Source organism: Symsagittifera roscoffensis, chromosome 3, assembly GCF_963678635.1.
Source record: "Symsagittifera roscoffensis chromosome 3, txSymRosc1.1, whole genome shotgun sequence".
NCBI lineage: Eukaryota > Metazoa > Xenacoelomorpha > Acoela > Convolutidae > Symsagittifera > Symsagittifera roscoffensis.
In genome coordinates this window covers 26,921,587-26,944,169 of record NC_087064.1, presented here as the reverse complement: position 1 = coordinate 26,944,169, position 22,583 = coordinate 26,921,587, and the positions used below count along the sequence as shown (strand labels likewise).

General features: G+C 32.5%; 2 protein-coding genes across 4 annotated transcripts in view; one reads left to right on the top strand and one right to left on the bottom strand.

Annotated features, from left to right (window-relative positions):
• LOC134841276 (prolyl 4-hydroxylase subunit alpha-1-like) overlaps positions 1-22,583 on the bottom strand; it is a 538,710-nt gene that overhangs the window by 302,047 nt on the left and 214,080 nt on the right. The gene's annotated exons all lie outside the window — the stretch shown is intronic.
• Positions 5,064-22,583, top strand: part of LOC134842581 (uncharacterized) — a 33,155-nt gene continuing 15,635 nt past the window's right edge. For all 3 annotated transcript variants that reach the window (XM_063858988.1, XM_063858986.1, XM_063858985.1), the window contains exon 1: positions 5,064-5,963. In XM_063858988.1, the coding sequence (XP_063715058.1) occupies positions 5,234-5,963 (730 nt within the window). In that variant the 5' untranslated portion in view covers positions 5,064-5,233. The remainder of the gene's footprint in view (positions 5,964-22,583) is intronic.

Genomic DNA, 22,583 nt, shown 5'->3' with positions numbered 1-22,583 from the left:
TGACATATTATACAATCGTTGCATAATATTTTATTCCAAATTGGTGCATTGGGGAAATAAAAATTTTGGATAAAATTAGAGTATGTCTTTTCTGATCCTGAATGTCCTTTAAGGTGTAGGGTATGTGAAGTATTGAATGCTATTAATATCATACTTAAAGGTAGACAAGGTACTTTAGAATCAGGTGTTTGGTATTCTAAAATAATTGTATTTTCCTTTATTGAATTTTCTGAAGTATCTAAGGAGTGTTTTGTTTCCTAAGATTGTGGTATCAGCTTTGGTTGGTTTAGTTTTATATTTGTGCCATGATTTTAGTTGTCTGATGACTGGGTCGAGGTTTTGATATTTTTGTAATAATTCTTGTGTAATTTTTTCTGTTTTTGGTAGAAAAATGTTTTCTACTTCTATTTTTGATAGGGGTATTGTGTCAAGTGGTTCATGTAGATTAAAAACTTGATTTATCGTGTATTTTGAATAATTTGGTAACGGTGTTGATAAATTTATTGTATCAGTTAGATTTTCCTTTTCTATTAAAAAAAATGGGTCTTTTTTATGGGGTTGTTAATTAATTCGTTTTTGTTAAGTATTGTTTTTGATCCAATGTGAAGATGGAATCGGCTTAAATGTAGATGTGCCTAAAAAATCAACTTCATAGTGGTTGTTTTGACAATCTAAATAGAGTGGAAAATGTTGTAGATTGTTTATTTGTGATTGATCTATGTCAGTTTTTACTGCAGTTTTACATTGCAATCGTGGTGAAGTTTCATCTTTAGCAAGATAGAATTTTATATTTTGTGGTATTTCAACTGTTGTTTCTCTTGTTAGTAGTTCAGGTGGTGTATTTTTACTAAGACTATCAGGTGGTGCAAGGTTTTTTCCTAATGTCCATACTATGTGTAAGTTTGCAAATTTCAATAAAAATTAAATGAAATCAGTAAACTCTATGATTTGGATTTGGTTTTTGTGTAAAAAGAAATATAAAAGGTTTGTGATCCGTAAACAAAACTGTTGGATGTCTTGATCCAAGTATCAAAAATTCATATTCTATAAGAGTATATATGATAGCTGTGCATTCTCTCATAAAAGTAGAGAGTCGTAATTCAGCTTGTGTAAATAGGGGAGAATTTGCAGATATGAGATTCATTTTATTTGTTCCATTGTGGGATTGTAGTAATGCTGCACCGATGCCAAATTTTGAAGCATCGCACATTGCATAAAATGGTTGATTGGGATCTGGAATTGTGTTTGAAATTTGTTCGGTGAGAAGTTTTTTGATTACTTCAAATCGTGTTTGATGTTCTGTTGTCCATTCAAAATTATTTTGTTGTCTAAGAATGTTATCAAATGGTCTTAAGTATAACTCCATTTTATAGACCTTTTACTTAAGAAGTTTATCATTCCAATAAGTTCTTGGAGTTTCTTTTTGTTTGTAGGTGGCTGGAGTTTTTGGATTGCATCTATACGTGATTTCAATGGGGTTATATTGTTTTTCTCTATAATGTGTCCAAGAAATTTTACGCGTGTTAAGAAAAAATAAGATTTGTCTGGGGCTGCTTTCATGTTTTCGTTTTGTAATATTTGGTGATACTTTTCTAGAACTGCGAACATTTCATATTTGGTTTGTGATTGCTTAAAGACATCGTCTAAGTTTGTAATTGCATTTTTCTTGAGTATAAGTGCTATAAAAACTTTGCTGAGAAAGCTGCTGGTCCTATGGATATGCCATATAATAAACTATTGAATTAGTATTGCCGATTTCAAACAACAAATTGTGTCAATCGTCGCGATTGTTCATCTAGGGGCATTTGAGTATATGCACTTTTCATGTCTGCGGTTGTGAAATATTTACCGTTTATTTTTGTTAGAATTACTTAAATTGGTTCTTTTGGCCAATTACATTTAGATTCATCAATGAGTGAATTGAGATATCTAGCGTCTAGAACTATTTTTAGTGATTCTCCTTTGGCTAGAAGAATAACAGGGTTGAGAAAAGTGTTTCCTTTTGGTTGTTCTTCTTTATTTACTGGAGATATGATTTCATATTGTTCTAGAATGTCAACTAATCTATTAACTTTGTCATGTAAGTGGATTGGTACTTTGCTTGCTCTTTGTTTTTTGAAAACTGCGTCAGGTTTCACGGGTAGATGTAGTAGTGAATTTGTTTTTCCAACGTCGAACTTAGATGTGGCATAACTTGTTTGATATCTTAATAGTAAATCGGCTAATTTGTCAAATTCATTCTGTGTTATTTGAAAATTGAACATTGTCAAGAATCTTTGTTGTTGTTCTGTATAGTGTGATATTTTGAAAGTTGGTTCAAAATCAGGTGTTTTTGTGAAATATTCTGTGTTTTTTTTTTTGTTGCTTATTATATTATTTATTGATAATTCTTCGTCAAGAATTGTGGATTGTCATATATCTAATAGTTGTGATATATTAATCACTCTATATGCTACTTCTTTTGTGGGAGGATCGTTGCATTAGTTTCACAATATCCTAGGAGTCCTAGAGGTAGGGTTATTTTCTATGGTGAATTATTATTTACATGTAGAGAAATAATGTCAGAGTTTGAGTTTTTCATGTATTTTATGGATGAAATTAATACTCGAAAAAATTTGTGAATTGGTCTAAATTCAAGGTCAGACATAGAGAGGTGTTGTCTCTTTTGATTTTTGTCATATTGATGAATTTGTTTGATCTGAAATTCATAGTGGTTTAAGATGTTTTCCTTCTTCACATAAATGGGATAAAATTTTGAGAAGAATGGTGTTTTTTTGTTCATTCTTTGAAAGAATGTTAAAGCGGTGTTATGCATTCTTGTATATTTATCTTTTATAATAATTTTGCTGTCCAATATATTGATGGTTGGTATGTTTTTAGTGATGAATGGAATTCCAATAATTTTGTGTTCATATCTGGGATGTGGAAGGTTTGTTTAAATGGTTTGTTAAAATTTAACTTAGGTAAAAGTGAATTAAAGATCCAAGGAAAGCTTTGATGATCTGTTAAGTTTAAAAAGGTTTAAGTTAAATGGAAATAAGAATTCGGAGAGGCCTTTATAAATTAAGTTAAGGTTTATTTAATTTGAAATTTTGTATATTAGTCTTTGATGATGTTAGTGGGTTTATGATTTGCTGTTATGTTTTAGGTGATGAAGCTGAGATGAAGAGATGATTTATATATTACTAACAATTTGTGTGTTTACTAAATAATTTTGTTTTTATTTTCAATAAACATTTTTTTTCTAGATATCTTTTTTAAATTTACTGCAGGTTTAAGGAAACGACTAGGGATGTTTTTATCAATCATTATTGTACAATAATAGGTTTAGTGCCTGTAATTATCAGTGAAGAATTTTCTTCAAGATACTATGTTTGCAAATGAAAATCTAAATTCATAGCTAATAAAGCTCTAAATATAAAAGTTTGTGTTGGCTTTTGCCGTACGACCATGAAACTTATGGGTAAGTTCCGTTGTAGTCGTATATTGTCTCTTGTCCGAGGTCTTTTTCAATTACCGGGTAATTCTCGTATTGTTCGGAATAATGGATCTGATCTATTGAGTCGTAGAGAGATTTTAAGTCACATTTTGTCGTGTAACATTTTTGGTAATGTTTTTGTCTAAGTCTAATCTATTTTTGGTTAGTTCTAAGCTATTTTGTTCCTAAAGGTCTTATTCGTGGGTTCCATTTAGATTTTCTTGTTGTATGAGAGTTGAGTTTAAACTATTATTTCCTGTTCTATCGGGTAGAAATAAACTATTATTTACTGTTTAATCCGCCCCTGTATACCTTTATATATTTAAGATTCATTTCACGGTCGCTTAATGACTTCTCTTTTTATGGTTAATTATAATTATTGAATGTATCTTAATCTTACTCTTATATCTCTTAGTCTCAATAAATCTAGAGTATACTGGTTTTGTTACGAGTCGGTCTCTTGGAGAAAGCAACTAAGTTGTAAGTTCAATTCAAATTGCTCTGGTGCTGAAATTACAAGTAATTTCAGCACTCACATATAAGTGGGTTGTTAGTTTTATGGAGTGTGATTGGTTAGTCTTTAATATTTTATAGAGATGAAATATCTAAATTATAACCAATAAAAAGCTATGGTTTGGATCTGGTTCCATTAAATTTTTCTAAGCGCCTTCGGTGCCAATCTATACTAATTTTGAGGGTGGAGCGCGCGCCGAAAAAACGCAATTTTTTTGTCAAAATATTCCAAAAAGTGCTTAGAAACGTCTTTTTGGCTTTTTTCCAAATTTTGCCTGCGCGCGGAAAATTAGGACAAAACAGGGACTTTTTTAGTGCTTTGGGAGAGCTCGAAAAATCAATTTGGTCGAAACAAAAAAAGTCGACAAAATTTTTGAAATTTTTTTGAAAGTCCACCCCCTCGAGAAAATTCTAGATCGGCCCCTGGTTCTTCTCATTGCGGCTCAAACAAAAGAATTTGTATTGGCACGTATCATTCGGCTACTTTTGATGTTTTTGTGGTACTTATGGTAATCATATTTGACATGCCTCATATCTATAGTTTTTTTGCTAAATAGTTCAATTTTTAGGGGAGATCTTTGACGTTGAACTTCTTTCTTTTATACACTGAGTTTCTTTTGTTCTTTTCTGATCAATTTAATTCGTCCTCCAAAACTCCTTTGAAGACCAGTTTCTATGCAACTCTTACAAAAGCCTGTCAAAAGCTTCCGTCAAGTTCCATTAGTGAATTGGGTGGAAGCAGTCAATAAGTCTGTGAGTGGGTGGCGAATTGATTCCGGCAGCTACTTTTCTGATAAAAACGGCTCAATCTAACTATCTAATTTACCAAGAAACATGCCTGTGTGCTCTAACAATATTGGTTTTGTCCTCATACTATAAAAGGTATAATGCTTGAATAACTATGCACCCAGAAACCCACAAGGGGAGAAAGAAAACAGAAGGTAAAGCTATTCCACCCAGTGTTCACAGCGAAATTTCATTTGGACATTTAAAAATTGGCAAAGCTTAAACATAGAAGTATAAGGTCCAAGAATACCTTTAGCAGCCCCTAGCACTATGCACCTATACCTATCGCTGGGTTAACCCCTCAAGGAAACGAAAATAATAAATAACAAAATAGTTTAGTTGATAGATATGCAAGAACAGAGCTTTGTCAAATACTTGCCTACAACTACAACTTAGGCGTTTCGTCAAAACCAAAATTCTGACAAAACAATTTAGGTTAGGTTTAAATTTGCTAAAATGGACGTAATTATTGAGTTTCTAAATCCTGACATTCGCTCCGACTTTCTCGAACTTTCGAAAAGTTCGGACGAAAGAAGCGAGAAATCTATTTCGACTTTAAATTCTCTCCTTCGCAAATCATTAATGGAATCAGTCAAGCAAAAATCGAAACAAAAACTAGTCGAAATCGAAACAGTCGAGAGAGGTTTTGACAGAGAAAAGGCGTCTGCAATTTTGGAGTTCCTTAAAATCAAGTTCGACAGTTTAGCTTCAGTTTTGCACTCGGATGACCTCGTGACGAGCTTAGTACACGACGCAGTTCGGAATTTGTACGACTGGGGAAAAAGTGTTTCCAAAGAGGAGTTAATTGAGAAAAACAAAATTTTGTCTGCACAAACGAAAACAATTCAGGAGCACCAAGCCAGAACAAAGAAAAAAGGAAAAAACGAAGTTCAAGTTCGGAAAACAACAAGTTCAGTGGCGACTAAAAGCAAGTCGTCTGATTCGACCGGAGTTGAAAATCTCTCTGAAATTTTAATCAACCAGCTGAAAATATTCAAAGTTCACACAGGTCAATATGTCAAAGGTCAGCTAATAGGTCATCCATGTGTGACTACAGGGGTCACTCACTTGATGCAGGACAAGAATGGCTCAGTCACAATTTTGGGAATCTACAATTTAATGAGCGTTCAAAAAAACGAAGAGTTCGAGGAGATATACCCGGTCAAATCATGGATTCTCGTAAAAGGTCAGAAAGCAATCTGTCACAGTAGAAAAGCACAAAACGAATTCTGAAACAACCCCCTCCCCCGCCCTCATTTCTGTTTGCCCTCCTTGGTACTATTTGACTGACTAACCATAATTATTTTCTGAAATACCTTTTGCTTCAATTAATTTTAATTTCAACACTGAGATGGTAGCACGCCGGAAAAACGCATTTTTTGGTTCAAAATGTTTCAAAGTTCCCAAAATTGGCAATTTCTCTAATAATTTTTTCAAAAAAAATTACCTGCAATTTCGCTAAATTTAGCTAACTGAAGCCATTAACATTTTCAGCACAAACCCACAATCTCTCCTTCCTATATAAACTGGTAAAATTTGAACTCGTATCATGGCAAAAGACTGAAAGCTCAGTCTACATTTTATTTTGTCTTACATAGTTTTTGGTATAGCATATTTTTTCAGTGAACCTAATTTTATATGAGAACTGTAGTGGTTGTTAGTTGCGAAATGTGAGCCATTATACTTTTAACTGGTCGGTCAACACAAAAATTTACATCAGTGCCAGCAAAATTTTAAAAAACAGAAAATTCATCATTTGAGTTTTTTTTGGAATGGAATAAATATATTTCAATAGTTCAATTTTTTTTTGTATCAATAAATTGAATTCGATACTTTTTCTGAAAAATTGATGATAAAGCAATTACCAATTCCTGCCACTAATAATTTTCAAAAAATTTGTACAAAAAATAAACCTCAACTTCAATTCCTTAAACTTCTCGTTTTGGAATAAAAATATTCTTAAAATGGAAAAAAAATTATTTTCGCAGGTAAAAGGGCCATTTTGACTGAATAAGGGAATACTTTTAAGAAAACAAAATCTACATAATCATCTCCCAAACCTCTTGGTAACTATTTGAGTATACGATAAAAACAAAAGGATTCCACTTTAAATTGAATATATGACCTTTACAAATTCTTTTGAAAAAACATTAAAGGACTAAAATACGGCAAGAGTCTTTCAGGAATAAAAAGATTTTTTTAATGCGGCAGCGACTAAACATATGTGTTAACGTTTTGTTTTTTAGTTTAGAAGCTCGATACAAATCGAAAGCTATTTTTATTTTTTTTTCTATCTTTTTAAAGGTTCTGTTTTTTGCAGGAAATGAAAATTTTTTTTATTCCCCATTGCTTCTAGCTAAAATTTTCCCTTCTGTGATCGAAACAATAGCTTTCAAAAGGCCACGATGTCGATGACTTGAATTAAAGTTAAAAATACTTGCGTAAATTGTATAGAAATTTGTTTGCACATCAGGGCAAAGCCCTGAATGTTCCGTTTGTCCTGTATAGCCTTTTTTGCACTTTTGGTACACTTAACAGCCAATAAACAACAGGGGTGTTAACAATACAGGGTAATTACAGAGTCGAACAGAAAATTAATCTGAACAGTTAGCTTGATTATTTAATTAGGAACTGTTTAGAGGGCAGGTGAAATATATATTTTTTTACGTTTGAACTTATGGAGTCGATTTCTATTTTGGAGTGTGAATACTTGTGGAGTGCAAAAACATTTAATCCAATTGCCGAAACTGGCCTGAGTTTTACAAAAGTAACCGCAAAAATACTTTTTTATTTAACTTTTATTAAAATCACAACAGGAAATTAGCAAATCAAACCGCATTCACGGTCAGTCCAAATTGGGCATAGCTAGTAGCTCTTCCGAATAGTTTTTCACCTACTACTAAAAAGGTCGAGATGTGAAGCCAGTTGCTGCTCAAGCAGCACTGAATGTTCCGACAATGGTAGATCACGCAACAAAGACGGATTTTTTTCAATTTTCAAAATATTTGATCCAAAAATTTGTACCATTTTCTTGAATCTGCCTTAAAATTAGGCTCCAATTGTTTTTGTATAGGTTTTAACAGCTCTAAAAATCAGGTAATGGACTGGTGTTTTGACTCCAAAGTCTGGTTGAAAATTCCAAATCCCCATCTAGCACAAATCGTCAATTATAAAACAGTCACTCTAATTTTTCTCAACAGTGACAGAATTTTTTGAAAACCATTTTTTTTAAAATTTTTTAAATAGAATAATAAAGAATACATTAGATGGCCTTTTTGAGGCACCTGAAAAGTTTATAGGGTACCGGAAAACGTATAACAAAATTGCACACTAGGCTATAAATCCATGCTATCATTTTGAGCAGTCGGATCAACAAGTACTTGAGAATCCGAGTCCCGAACCCAAACCGAATTTCGGAAAAAGAAAAAACTGTTTGGGCTGCCTGTTTTGAGTCTGAAACATTTTTTACAACTCTCGAAAATTTATTTATTTCATATTTAATCTGAGGTTCCTTTTTTTGCAAGTTTTAATTATTTAAAAATCAAAACTGGATTGATTATCGCAATAATTTTTTTTGGATCCAACTCGTAAGTGACTCTGGTTTAGAAACTTTATAATTCTGTTTTAAGGCTGCCGGTGTTAATTTTTGTACAATACCTTACCCTTTGTTGGCAAGCTCGCAGCAGATTGACGCGACTGCAGTGGTGAGTTCTCTGCAAGTTGTCTTCTAATGCGAGTTATTTTTTAATAACCCAATCATTTAAATTGAGTAGAGACTCTGAGTTTGGGTGTTGTATATCATATGATATATCATAGTTAAGCCCTTACAGTCGCAATTTGAAAAACGTTAGAAACTTTTTCAAAAACAGGAGTTTTTCAAAAGCTCCAGTATTGAGAAAAAAGAGGTTTAAATTTTGTAGTTTTTGTTCTGAGTTCGAGCAAATAAAGCAAACGAGCAGGCCTACAATAGCTGATTCGTTGCTTACTTTAAGAAGGGAAGTTTTTTTATCAACCGAGTAAAGATAGTTTTTTGGAGTTTCTTGGTGCCATTTCGCGAACTAAAAACTTTTATTTATGCAAAAAAAAATATTTTTAAAATTTGCCTTGAATTTTTTTGACAATTTTTTTGTTTTTCTACTCATGTGTCTATAGTCTATATATACTGTTGACCAAATGGAAATGTTGCTATGACTTTCGAATATGCTTGAGTTCTGGCTATTTGGTCAGATTCTTTTATCACAACACTCAGAATTGGAAAAAAAAAGTATTTTTTCAAGACTACGTTCGCAACATTCTGTACTACTTGCACGATAACCGGCTATCTTTGTTATGTGTCGTCTTTTCCTGCAAGTTGTCGTATTACGGATGAGGTGACAGTGATTTTGGATTTTTTTCGTAAGTGACAAAGATTATAGCTGAATTGCGTTATTAGAAAGAAACTACAGTGCTGATTTAAATTATCCGGACAAAACAAACAACATAGAAAACTCTGAACACTTTTTTCTCAAGTAGGGTCTAGACTAGACAACGAGAAAAGAAAGCAAAAAAAGACTTAGAGCCTTACCAGAATTATCATGGCTCAATTTATTTTGCGGATTTCGGAACTGATGATCTACAGAGTTAATGGATAAAAAAATGATATCAAATGAAAACCGTTATACAGCTCAACAGGATTTGAAAAAAAGCCTCCAAAAATCTGCGCAAAGGTGTGGAAATTGTTTTGAAGATTTTGAGTTTTGTGTAGAAAGAAAAAAAAAACAATTTTCCACCATGAAAGAAAAATGTTTTATCTTTTACAGATTTTTGGAAATTTTACCCTTCAAAAATTTTTGTTGGGCTGCGTACGATGTTTTGTTTGATATTATTTTTTAAAATTAATTAACTCAGTAGTTTCATCCCATAACAAAGAAAAACCAATAAGATCCAACTTTGGTCCACACTTTTTGGTTTCGAATTTTTTAAATTAAATTGCGCCATAGAAACTCAGATAAATTTCGAAACTTTTTTTGATAAATTTTTGTCTAATCACAACCCAGTTTGAAAAAATTTCGTTCAAAGTTTCCAATTTGTTCGTTTTGTACGTATAACTTTTATCAGCTCTGTATATCACTATCAAATTGACATTGAGTGTGGTACAACCTTGCCAGATGTGAAAATAAATCCCGAAAAGGTTTAGGATTACCGAAAGTTTTGTTTGGTTTAATTTAAGGTTTAAAAAATGATTAAACAAATTTAAATCATGGATTTGTTTTTCAAAACTGCAACAGTAAAAATTTCAGAGAGAAGAACAGACACTTAAAAACCAGAAACAAAAACAGTTATGCCCTGATAGAAATATGTTTGTTTGTTTGGACAACTACTTGAAAAAAAGGTCTAAGGTGATTATCTACGCTATTTCTTCTAATTATGTATTTTTATTCTGGTAATTGTTCCGATTTTTGAAGAAAGGGACGCATTATTTGTGCTCGGGATGCTTTTTTTCTACACACGAAACTCGACTTGTTAACTAGCCTAACACTATGGTCTAAAAGTTTTTGTGAAAACTTTACCTAACAATTAACACAAAGTTTTGGAAATCTGACTGACATAAAAGCTCAAAATCAAGTTTTAAAACTCTTTCTGGGTTGAAATGGAAACTAATTTAATCCCAAGTTCAAGTTGCAAGAGTATTCATTTCAAATTAGTGCTCTCTCCACGAGTTTTGCAGGAAATTGATAAAACTTCTCTGTTAATTGATTTTGAGCTATTTAAAATTCTTAGTTTCAGGAAGGGCTGTCATTTGTCGAAAAATTTGACTACACATGAACTGAAGACCAGTTCACTCCAAAAAAATAATCCAGCCTTCTTTTAAGTAAAGTAAAAGTTTTCTTTGCACAGCAGTTTACAAAACCCGCGCATACAAATAGCTGAACTTCGCAATCTAGAATCAAATTTTTCTCAACTTGAAGCGGGACAGCTGTCAAAGATTCGTAAGTAACCGTTTAGAGTGGCAGGGATTTCTGAAAAAACCCATATAGATAAGCGACCTAGTAATGACTTTAGAAATAAGAGCTTCCACAACAATCAGAGTCAACCAAACGCTATTATAAACAAGCATAGCCAGTTGCTGTGCAAGTTGCACTGAATATTTATTATTAAAATACAGAAAAAAGTTTTTTTTTAAATTATTTTTCTTCAAGGTAGAGTAGTTTATAGCGGGCGCTGTGATTAGAAAACTATACAAAAACGTAAAAACTTAGTAAATTAGACATGATCAATAATATTTGCTTCCAAAAACAAAATGAAAAGCAAAAATAAGAAGAAAAAAACTACTTTAAAATTTTTTTTTGAATTTTTCGCACAATATGTTGATTTTTTCTAAAAACAAAACTTTTTTGCCAAACAAGCGCTAAATGCAATATCTCATGTTAGCTAATGTTTTCATATATCTTAAATCTATTATTTTTAAGAGTAAAATCAAGTTTTTTTACCAGAAGTCTAAAAAAAACAGTAATTTTCCATATACATCTCGAAAATAAAAGCATTTTTATCGACACTGAGACAATTTTTTAAAGATTTTTTATTGTCGTTTTGAGTTAAGTTCAGCCCAATGGGGCACCCGAATAAACCAATTTAAAACAATTTCGAAGACAAAGTTTCTCCTCTTTTTTCAATGGTCGGAATCATAATGTGAGGAAAAAGGCAAAAACAAATAATTTTAAATTTTAGACTCCTTATTACTCTTTATTTTTCTCGGTCCATTCCGATGATTATTTGTGGTACCTGATTTTACGTGAAAAAAGAAAAGCAAGAAAAACACCCGAATACAAAGCCCCTGCCCATTTTCAGTGGTCAAAACAATGAGAAAACTTGTGATTTGTTTTTGATGGTGAGTTAGGTCCTTTTCGTTAACTCATAGAGTAATTTCGGATAGGGTACACCGTCTGCTCGTCACGTTATCTTATTTTTGGCCGGATAGACTCGTGCAACTTCTTAGTCTAATACCGATCTTAATCTTACTGTTATATCTCTTAGTCTCAATAGATCTAGAGTATACTGGTTTTGTTACGAGTCGGTCCCTTGGAGAAAGCAACTAAGTTGTAAGTTAAATTCAAATTGCTCTGGTGCTGAAATTACAAGTAATTTCAGCACTTACAAATAAGTGGGTTGTTAGTTTTATGGAGTGTGATTGGTTAGTCTTTAATATTTTATAGGGATGAAATATCTAAATTATAACCAATAATAAATTATAGTTTGGATCTGGTTCCACCCATCCGGGGTTTACAGGGTTTTTGTTCTTTTGACTTCTATCTGTAATTGAGGATGGATGATGATCGTTTGCATTTCGCGAGCATCATTTCTATTTCGTCCTTGGAGGAAGAAGTTCCAGGACGCTGGAATCGTAGATGTGATAACGTTTTATGTTGGTTTTATGTTGGTCTTTCTTATGTTACTTTGGTTGTGTCCTTTTTCCAAAAATCAAATTGTTTTTGGTATGGGTTTGACTTGCGACTTTTTTGTGTTTTATTATTTTTTTCTTAGACTTTGTAATAGTCTTCAAAAGAATAAATTATCCAGTTTTACGCTGGGTTAATCCGGTTTGGGTACCGTTGGTTGTCTTTTCTTAGTCATGCTGCTATTTTATGATTTGTGGTGTTTAGTAAGCTGCGTTGGTTAGTTTGGTTTATTATATAGTTCCTTTTCAACCGGGTTAAAGGAAAGTTTGAAACTTGTTATCGTGTGTTAGAGTTGTTAATAGTGAAAGCTTGATCTTAAAATCATTATTTAAACAATTCTTCGTGGGCGAGCTGTGCGAGTTTGGACAGAATTCTTGTGCGAATGAATAAAAATATTGAAAAAGTTAGTACTGCTTTCTCATTTTATGAATTTATTGCATTGAATTTGAATTTTACTGCGTTTTGGGGAAGTTTAAAATTATAAATTTTCATCGTATTGAATTTTACTGCTTCGTGGGGAAATCATTTATAAATGAAATTAATACAACGGGTATGAATTTTACAACAATATTTAGTGCTAAAGATTGAGGAGTTTGAATATAACTTAACAAGTTTGTATTTTTATTTGTCTTTTTCTGTTTTGTAGATGATTTTGATGTGAAGACTAAAAGAATAAATCAAACATTGATAAAAAATGGTTAGTATCCATTTGAATTTATTAGTTAAAAGTATTTTAATTTATAGTTACCTTAGTCTTCTGGGAAAAAGCCGTGGGTGAAGATGTCGTGAATCATGTCCGATGTTGCTAGTAAATTGGATAGTATGTGTATGATGTTTTTAGTTTGTAGCAGTGGCCAAAGCAGTTGAAGTGCCTTAATGGTGTTTAGTTCTTCTGTGCCTACTGCAAACTCGTAAGGTTTGTTTTGGATGAGATTATATATTTTATGGTTATATTTAGTATTGTGAATGAATTCTAATATGAGTATTTCAATAGGTGTGATAAATTCATGCGGGATAAGGAAGGGTCTTGATTCTTCGGCGTTGAATGTCTTCGTGATAGGACAAAATAAATACATTTGGGTAACTGGGTCATAGTTGCGGAGGATGCCGTGTAGGTTAGTATCTTTAATGCAATATGTAAAATTTAGAAAAAATGGTGACGTGTATTTTGAGTTAAGAAACTGAAAACAATGGTGAGGTTGTCTTGATGGAGTGTGCAAATCAAAATGATTTTGTATAAAACGATAATATGTATATGTGTGCGTTTGTTAAGTGCGTAACATAAGATCGTGAGAACAGTGCAAATCAAGTTCCTGTGGTGAAAGAAAGTGAAAGGTTAGTGAAAATAACTAAAATTTATCTTAGAAGCTTTCATATGCTTGAATATCGACTAATGATTCGGAAATAATTTGATCATGCTTTCTATCAAAAATATTGAGTGTAAATACGTATGATGTTTTGATGAAAAATTTTTCTGTTAGTTGCGGGTTTGCGGAGCGGTCTTCATCTAAAAATTGATCTTGATTAGGGCGGATGATATTATGATCGTAGTATTCTATTGCAAAATCGTTAGCTCGGGGTGCGGTGAATGTTTTTAATAATTTTTTATATCCAACGTAAGTAAGTTGTCGAGGTGCTAGTGTTGTGGTTAGTCTATATAACATGTTTTTAATTTTCTCGATACTTTCAGTAGTATTAGATAATGGTAGGCAGAGGGGGTTAGTATAATGATAATAAGCTGTCCAATGGAGTGTTGGCATTAGAACGTGCTCATCAACAAAATTGCGTGTATCGTTAGCAATGGTGGGTGTATTTAATGTATATTGTGGAAATGAGAGTAATGTGATTTCGAGAAAATTTTTTGTGTTTGTGTGTTCCGGGTGATTTATTTGTTCGCGGGCTGTTCCGGGTTTGGTTGGGAATGGGTGATTTGGAAATTTTCGTTTAAAAGTGCAATAAGCTCGGTTAGTACTGGTAGGTGTTTCAGTGGAATTGGATGATTTTGCTAATGATGGAGTGTAAGCTGAAGAGGGTGTAGGAGTTGGTAGATGATAGTTGCTGTATTCTAAGGGTGTTGGGGTGTATTAATTGTTGTTGTAAAGTTATAAAATTGTCGAATTCTGCGGAAATTTGGATGTTATCTGGGGAGTTATTTTGTGATCTGTCCGGAATGAAATGGAGAATAGGTTGGGGTTACTTGGGAAGCATAAGAAGGAGTGGAAAAGGATGGAAGTGGATGAGTGGATTGGATGGGTTGAAAAGGGGGCTGCGAAAAAACTGAGGAGTTGGTCTGGGTATGGGTAGAGGGAGATGGTTCGGATTCTGCAAATTCGTCGGGGGTTTCTGCATTTGCGTTATTAAATTGTGAGATAGTACGAAAAACTGAAATATCTGAGTTAGTATCAGAATCCGTGCTTGACTATATATTAATAATTGGAAAATTGGGTGGTGGGATAGCAAAAAGTGGGATAATTGGGATTTGAGTTTGTAGGTTGGCTGGGTGGGAATTTGAGCGATGGAGGGATCCAAGTTGTCGGCTCATCGTGGGCTAAAAAATGATTATTTTGAGATTGAAAAGTGGTAGTGTGAGGTTGTTCTATAATTTGTTCATATGTATAATCATTTTGTGAATGATTTGTCATTATGTGCTGAATAGGGCTCTGTGCTGTATTTGGTCTAAAATTTGGGTTATTTGTGATTGCTAGGTTTCGAAAATTTCGGGGAACTAATGATGATGGATGGTTTTATGGTAGGGTTGGTATCTGTGGTGCTGTAGGTGCTGTATCTACATTATTATGTTCTTCGTTATATGTATTTGTTCTTGTGGATATTTTTGTTTTATATTCTTTTACTTGTGCATCTAGAAGTATTTTGTTAACTGATGATGAAAAAATTCCAAAAAATCCTGCAAATAGTATACGTGCTACACTTGCTTGTCGGTTTACTTGTGTGTGTATAGCGCATGTGTTTTAGATTCCTTTTAACAGTGAGAAATGAAATCCTATAAAGTTAAACATGGCCTATAAGACAGTTAATTTTTGTAAGATGTAATAGGCCCATCCTAGAAAAGCTAGAATTTCGTTCTTTAGGGTGATAAAACTGAAAATATTTATAGGTGAAATGAACTGTGGTCTGTATTTTTCACCGTTTAAATATATGTCGTCTTTGATATCTTTAAAATATCCGCTGTAGTCTTGTGTATAAATGTCTGCAAGTCCTGCGGTTTCTTCAAAATTTCTTAAATTCTGGTCAATTGATTGTCGTTGTATCGTGTCCATTTGTGTTAATAATTCCTGAAACTGTTGTGTTCTAATGTGATGTTGTATATCAGATTTAGAATATATTCCAATTGATTGTAAATCAATATTTGGATTACGAGCGATAGCTCTGATGCTTTCGGGTGAAAATTTTTTGAGTGGTTGCATTAATGTAGGATACGGTGTAAATAGGTAGTATTTATCTTCGTCAGGGTTTAATTGTATGACGTTGTTGCTATTTTCTGATCCACATGGGACTGCGGTATCCCAAAAATATGTTCGTCTTGAAAGTGTGTCGACAAAATGTACTTTGTTTTTATAGAATATGGGGATTCTTTTATAACAACGTTTGTCTTCAAAAACATATAATGGTGATACTTTTTTGGTGCAAGTTTAAAACCATAAAAAGATTCCTTCATAGTCAAGAAAATTTGATCTGTTTCTTGATAATAAGTATCCTGCGTCAGCTATTTTTAGTACTGCTAATGCGAGTGATTGTAAGATTTGTGTTCGTTCTAATTCGCATAGTTGATGAAGTGTTTCTAATTCAGAAAGTGACATTTCTTGGAAAATTCTACTAATTGTATAGTCTAATTTCATGTCTAACTGGATATCATAATGAATAATACCAAAATAGGTGCTATTCATTAGTGATAATTCTTAAAAACGTGTGCTTTTACTGTCATATGGTTTTAGTTTTCCACCAGGTTGACCTTTGCTTTTATGAAAGTTAACTGGGACGTATGATGTTCCTTCGTTAATAGGGTGACTTGTGGCATAAGGGTCAAATTTTATTTTTCAAGTGGTCATGTCGAATACTTTTTCGTATTCGACAAGTATTTCAGAGTATTGTGTTTTATAAAGTGGATTGCTATATTTACATGCAAATTCTGTTTTTGATAGACTTGAAAGCGTGTTAATTTACTTTCTATATCATGAATGTTTTTGAAATCAGTGCTTTGTTTACGAGATGGGTTCACTTGTTCGTATGGGATTGATTCAATAAAATGATTTTCATGAAATTTTATCAATCGAGCGTGTATTTTTGCTACTTGAAATGTTGTGCATGTATCTTCGGGAAACCAAACAATTGTTGCTTAGGTCCTTATTGTAGGGTCACAATAACCTTGATCATTTTTGCAAGGTAATCTAATTCCTTGATAGATCATGGTGTTATCAGTTAAATCTCGTGTGAGTTGTATTTTTTCAAGTTGTGTTTTCCAATCAAAAATCATTATTTCTTGATATCCTTTATTTTTTGTGTTTGCTTTGCAGTTTGAAGGGTCATTTATTCCAATGTGTGGTATCCAGTTTTTATCGTGTATGTCATAAGTCAATCTTCCGTGTGCGCCGTTATATGGATATTTTTCGTCTAATTTAATATGTCCTTGATATCGTTCAAGTTCTGCTTGATGTACAGAATCGGCAAAGACTTGAAAATTTTTTATTTTGCTGTCTGTGTTTTTATTTCTTGTTAGATTTAGTCTGAGTAATTCGTTTTTACAATCGTCGGGGCTTAGATGTAAAAGACGTTCTATATTACTTTGGTAAAATGATTCGTGATCAAGTCGGTTCTTATTTCCGTTGGAAACTTGTGAACAATGTACTTTCTCGAAATTGTTGTTGTAAATTTATATCCTGTGACTGTTGTTGCTCGGATTTTTGAGTACAATGTTGCTGTTACATTTGTAGTTTCTATAGCTTGTGGTTCTGTTTCGCATTGTGATACTTGATTTATTGCTTATTTGTGTAGTGTTTTTTGTTCGTTTTCTTCACAATCATAGTGTGTTACTAATAAATCTTGGGGTCCTGTGCGAGGAGAAGAATTTGTGTTTTGGTCGGAAAATATTTAAAAAAAGATGTGTTGAAATGTTAATATTTTTAGAATATACATGTGTATGATAATCCTGAGTATGGGTTATAAAAGGTTATGTAACCAATTGTGTTTTTCGTATATCTATCGTACTTGTATATTACTTCAGTGGTTATAAATGGTGGTGGTAGCAATTGAGCTGTTATATTTGGTGGATTTAATGGGTAGGGCTGTTGAACAATTTTATTAAGTTTGATCGTGATTTTAAATTTTAATTGGAGACTATCTTGTTGAAGTATTTGAATATTGTGTTCTCAAATATCTTCGTGGATATCTTGTCTTTATTGTAATCTATTCAGTGCCCAACTGTGTAGTCGGTTATTTTCTTGATGTTGTCCAAATAATGGAGGAAGAGCTACGAAAGTGTTCCAATCTAATCGTAAAGGGATATTTGATGATGATTGTTCTCGGTATCTAGCGTCGAGGTTATTTGGAAAGTTTAAAGGGAAAAGTGTCGGTGAGATTTGACTTAATGATGGTGTGTTGACGGGAGTGATAATGTTTCTGGTATTGATGATAGTGTTGTATCAGAAGAAATATCTATTGGATCAATTACCAAGTTTATCTCACCTTGTGCATATGAGTGTGTTACCAAATATGGTAGTCGTGCGGTGGGATTGGGGGGTTAAAGGGATTTTCACGTATTTGCTCAGATGTTGGTGTTGAACCTAAGTAATCTGAGGGTATACTTGAGGTGCTGCGTTGTGAAAGGAGTAGGGGAGTTTCTGGTAAGGTACTACTTAAAATTTCTGAAGTAGTTGGTGTTGGTGATGGGGGTATATCAAAATGAACTCTGGGGGTTTGAAAATTTCTATTTCTTCGTGAATGTATAAATTGTCTATTTATTTCGACTGTATTTTGATTTTGACTAATGTTTCTTATTCTATTTAAATCTTGTGGTAATGGGGGGTATAAAATATATGTTGGTTCACTTAGGGGTGCTTGTCGCTGAACTGGTTCTAATGGTTCAGAAAAGCGAGCGTGTCGTTCTTTGAAAGTGTATGGTTTATCTTGGAAAGAAATTCGTGTGGATGTTTGGGGGTTTTGAGTAGTTGTGGGTATGACTGGGTTTTCTTGGGAGGATGTCGGTGAAGACTGATGTTGTGGTGGTTGGTTAGCAATTTTGGAATTGTGTCCAATTAAATTTTTTCTAGTGGGAAGATTTATGTTTGTTGTAAAATTCTTCGATGAAAAGAATTAAAAGTATTGTTGCTAAGGCGAATGTGATTATTGCCTTTTTTACACATTTGCACAATGTCATGATTAGGGATGATAAAAATGCGATAAAAATTACGAATAGTAAAAAAAATATCTGTTCTACTAAAAATTGTTCGTATCATTTAAATAGACTTTGAATTATCGCACCTGTGAATGTGGTAAATGATTTGGGAAAGTTGGAGATATATTTCAAAGAGGGAGTAGAAAATTAAAAAAATTTTGCAAAAAATTATTAAAAAGAGTATTAAAGCTTCAAAAGTATCAATAAAAAATATTAGCGAAAGTTTGAATAGAATAAAAAAATTTATGAAAAGATTTAAGATTGTATTTTTTAAGATATTGACTGTTTGAGAGAAAAGCATTTAAGAAATGATTCGTTTGTTGAATATTTTTTGTTGTTTGGGGCGAGATTCGAGTGTGGTCGGATTATTTATTGGTTTTTTGACAACTGTGTTGAGTTTTGTGAAAAATTGTTTGGGGCTAATTTTATGGTGTTCGGGAGGTCTTTTTAGCTTTGTTTTTATTTGGTAGATAATCTGGGGTATTTTGAAATATTTATACTTTAGACCAAATGATTATGGTCCTTTTTGACTTTAGGCTAATTCGCCATTTCGGTTGGAGGGTTTTTGAGGTCTGAGTTGGGAAAATATTGTTGATCTTTGCGTTATTAGATAGGGGAGGGTAGTAATATTATGGTGGTATTTATTTTAGTTGTCAAATTTTAGCGGGTTGCTTTTTTTTGACCTGGAGTTTGTAAAGTTATAGTTATAGATATGCCTGGAGTTTAATATCTATCGGCTAATAGGTTAGTGTTAGAGATATACAAGCTGACGGATTTGAGTGAATCCTATTGGCTGAATCTGAACTAAAATTGTTGCGTATGCTTCAGCATGTTATCTCGAAAATATGAAAGTTCAAAATGATTTAGAAGTGTAGAAATTTTTAACTTTTAAAATCAAATTTGTTTTTGAAATTCAACTTTCTTTAATATTTTAGATTGTGGGATGAATGTTTTGTAATTTTTACGAGGTTGATTTCTAAGTCGTGATAATTCTCTGTGTTTTGATTTTTCTACTTGTTCTTGTGGTAAAATTTTTTCTATCATTTTCCTGTTTTTTCTTTCTTTGTGAGATATTTTTGGGTCAGGCGTTTTTGTATTGTTTTGAGTTGTGGTTTGTTTTTGATTTTGTTTTTCATGATGAACGTTGTCTTGTTCATTTGTTTCTTTTTCTGTATGATTTTGAATAACTTTTAAACCTGTAAAAGAATATAATTTAGTTAATTCTCGTAATGCGTATTCTTTTGGGTAGTAAGGTAACAAATTGTTACGATGTTGAACAATTTCTTTTTTGGTTGAATCTGTGAGTTTATACGTTATGTCAGTGGGTTTGGCAATTATTTGGTATGGTCCTTTTCGAAGTGGTTGTAATTTTTTAGAAATTCCTTTTTGTGTATTAAAGTTAGGTATTAAAACAAATGTTCCAATTTTTAAATCTGTGGCTGGTCTAAAGCGTGAATTAATTTGGTTGTTAATGTTTTGCCTTTGTAACAATTTCTTTGTTAATTTTTGGTAAATTTCGTTGGGTTTTTTATCTCTATTTAATATGCATTCGGTATGTGTGCCGGAGGCTAATTTAAGAATTTGTGGATGATGAAAATGATCTTCGTCATGTGTGTGTAAAGGTAGGTTATAACAAATTGAATCTTTATTTGGTTGGCAATAACCTTGTGCATTTTTATGTGCATTTGCTGTAAGCATTATTGGTTTTCGTGGCTTTTGACTAAAAACCATTTCATATGGTGACATTCCTAAAGTTGTCGTAATTTGTGAATTATATGATAAGGGAAATAATTTTACATCTGCTGACCATTCTGTGTATCGTGTATCATTTCCATTAATGATACATCTGAGATATTCTTGTAGTGAACGGTTCATACCTTCGACTAATCCGTTTGTCGGAGATGCATGAGATGTACGTGGTTTATGTTTGATGTTGTATAAGTGGCATAGTGTGATTATTTCATTATTAATAAATTCTGTACCGTTGTCTGAACTAGGATTTCGGGTAATCCGAATTTTGCTATCTAATGTTCATAAAGTGTTGTGTAAGCATAATAAGCATTACAATGTGGTACTGTGTTGAGTGCTACATAATGTGTGAATGCATCAACAATGACCATAATGTAGGTGTTTCCTTCTGAGGATGGTGAGATTAATCCTTTCGTGTCGAATGAAATTCTATGCTTGAAATATAGACTTTTTCCTTTAAAATCTTGTTTTTGTGCTATTTGTTTTTGATTTGGATACGGTTTGTTCAATTGACATATTATAAAATCAGTGCATAATACTTTTATCCAAATTGGGGCATTTGGAAAATAAAAATTTTGTGTAAAGTTCGAGTATGTTTTTTCTGATCCGGAGTGTCCCTTTGTATTTTGTGTATGGGAGATTTTAAAAGCTATAAGTATCATACTTAAAGGTGGACAGGGAACTTTAGAATCATTTAATTGATATTCTAAAAGATCTGTATTTTCATTAACTGTTGTGTTGTTAAATTTTCTGAAATATCGGAGGAGTGTTTTGTTTCCTAAAATTGTGGTATCCGTTTTTACGGTCTTAGTTTTGTATTTGTGCCATGATTTTAGTTGTCTAATTACTGGATCGAGATTTTGATATTGTTTTAAAAGTGTAATTTTATCTGTTGGGGGGAGAAAAATATTGTCAATTTCTTGTTTTGATAGGGGAATTGTGTCGAGTGGGTCATGGAGGTCAAAAATTTGATTTATTTGGTATTTTGAATCATTTCTTTGTGGTCCTGATAAGTTTATTTTATCGGTCAAATTTTCTTTTTCAATTAGTGATAAAAAGTCTTTTTTGTGCGAGTGTTGTTTTATTCTCTTTTGTTGAGTATTGTTTTTTATCCATTGTGAGTATGGAATTGGTTTAAAAGTTGATGTTCCTAGTAAATTAACTTCATAATGATTATTTTGGCAATCTAAGTAGAGTGGAAAATGTTGTAGATTATTTATTTGTGATTGATCAATGTCAGTTTTTTATTGCGTATTTGCATTCTAATCGGGGTGATATTTCATTTTTTGCGAGATAGAATTTAATATTTTGTGGTATTTCAACTGTAGTTTTTTGTGTAAGTAATTCAGGTGGCGTATTTCTACTTAATTTATCTGGTAATGCAAGGTTTTTTCCTATTTTCCAAAATTTATGTAAGTTTGGGAATTTCATTAGAATTAATTGAAATCTATAAACTCTATGATTTGGATTTGATTTTTGTGTAAAGAGAAATATAATTGGTTTGTGATCTGTAAATAGAACTGTTGGGTGTTTTGATCCAAGTATCAGAAATTCCTATTCTCTAAGAGTGTAAATTATAGCTGTACATTCTCTCATTAGAGTTGAGAGTCGTAGCTCTGCTTGTGTAAATAACCGTGAATTTGCTGATATAAGATTCATTTTATTTGTTCCACTATGTGATTGTAGCAATGCTGCGCCGATGCCAAAACTTGAAGCATTGCACATTGCATAGAATGGTCGATTTAGATCTGGAATTGTGTTTGAAATTTGTTCTGTCAGCAGCTTTTTAATTTCTTCAAATCGTGTTTGATGTTCAGTGGTCCATTCAAAATTGTTTTGTTGTCTGAGGATGTTGTAGAAAGGTCTTAAGTATAATTGCATTTTGTAAACATAGTTACTTAAGAAATTCAACATTCCGAGGAATTCTTGGAATTTCTTTTTATTTGTAGGTGGATGAAGTTTTTGGGTTGCATCAATGCGTGATTTGAATGGAGTGATAGTGTTTCGTTCAAAATTATGTCCTAAAAATTAACGCGTGTTAAAAAGAAGTGTGATTTATCTGGGGCTGCTTTCAGATTTTCAATCTGAAGTATTTTATGATATTTTTCTAAAACTGTAAAGATTTCGTCTTTGGTTTGTGATTGCATAAAAACATCGTCTAAATAAGTGATTGCATTTTTTTTCTTGAGTATTAATGGTCTAAAAATTTTAC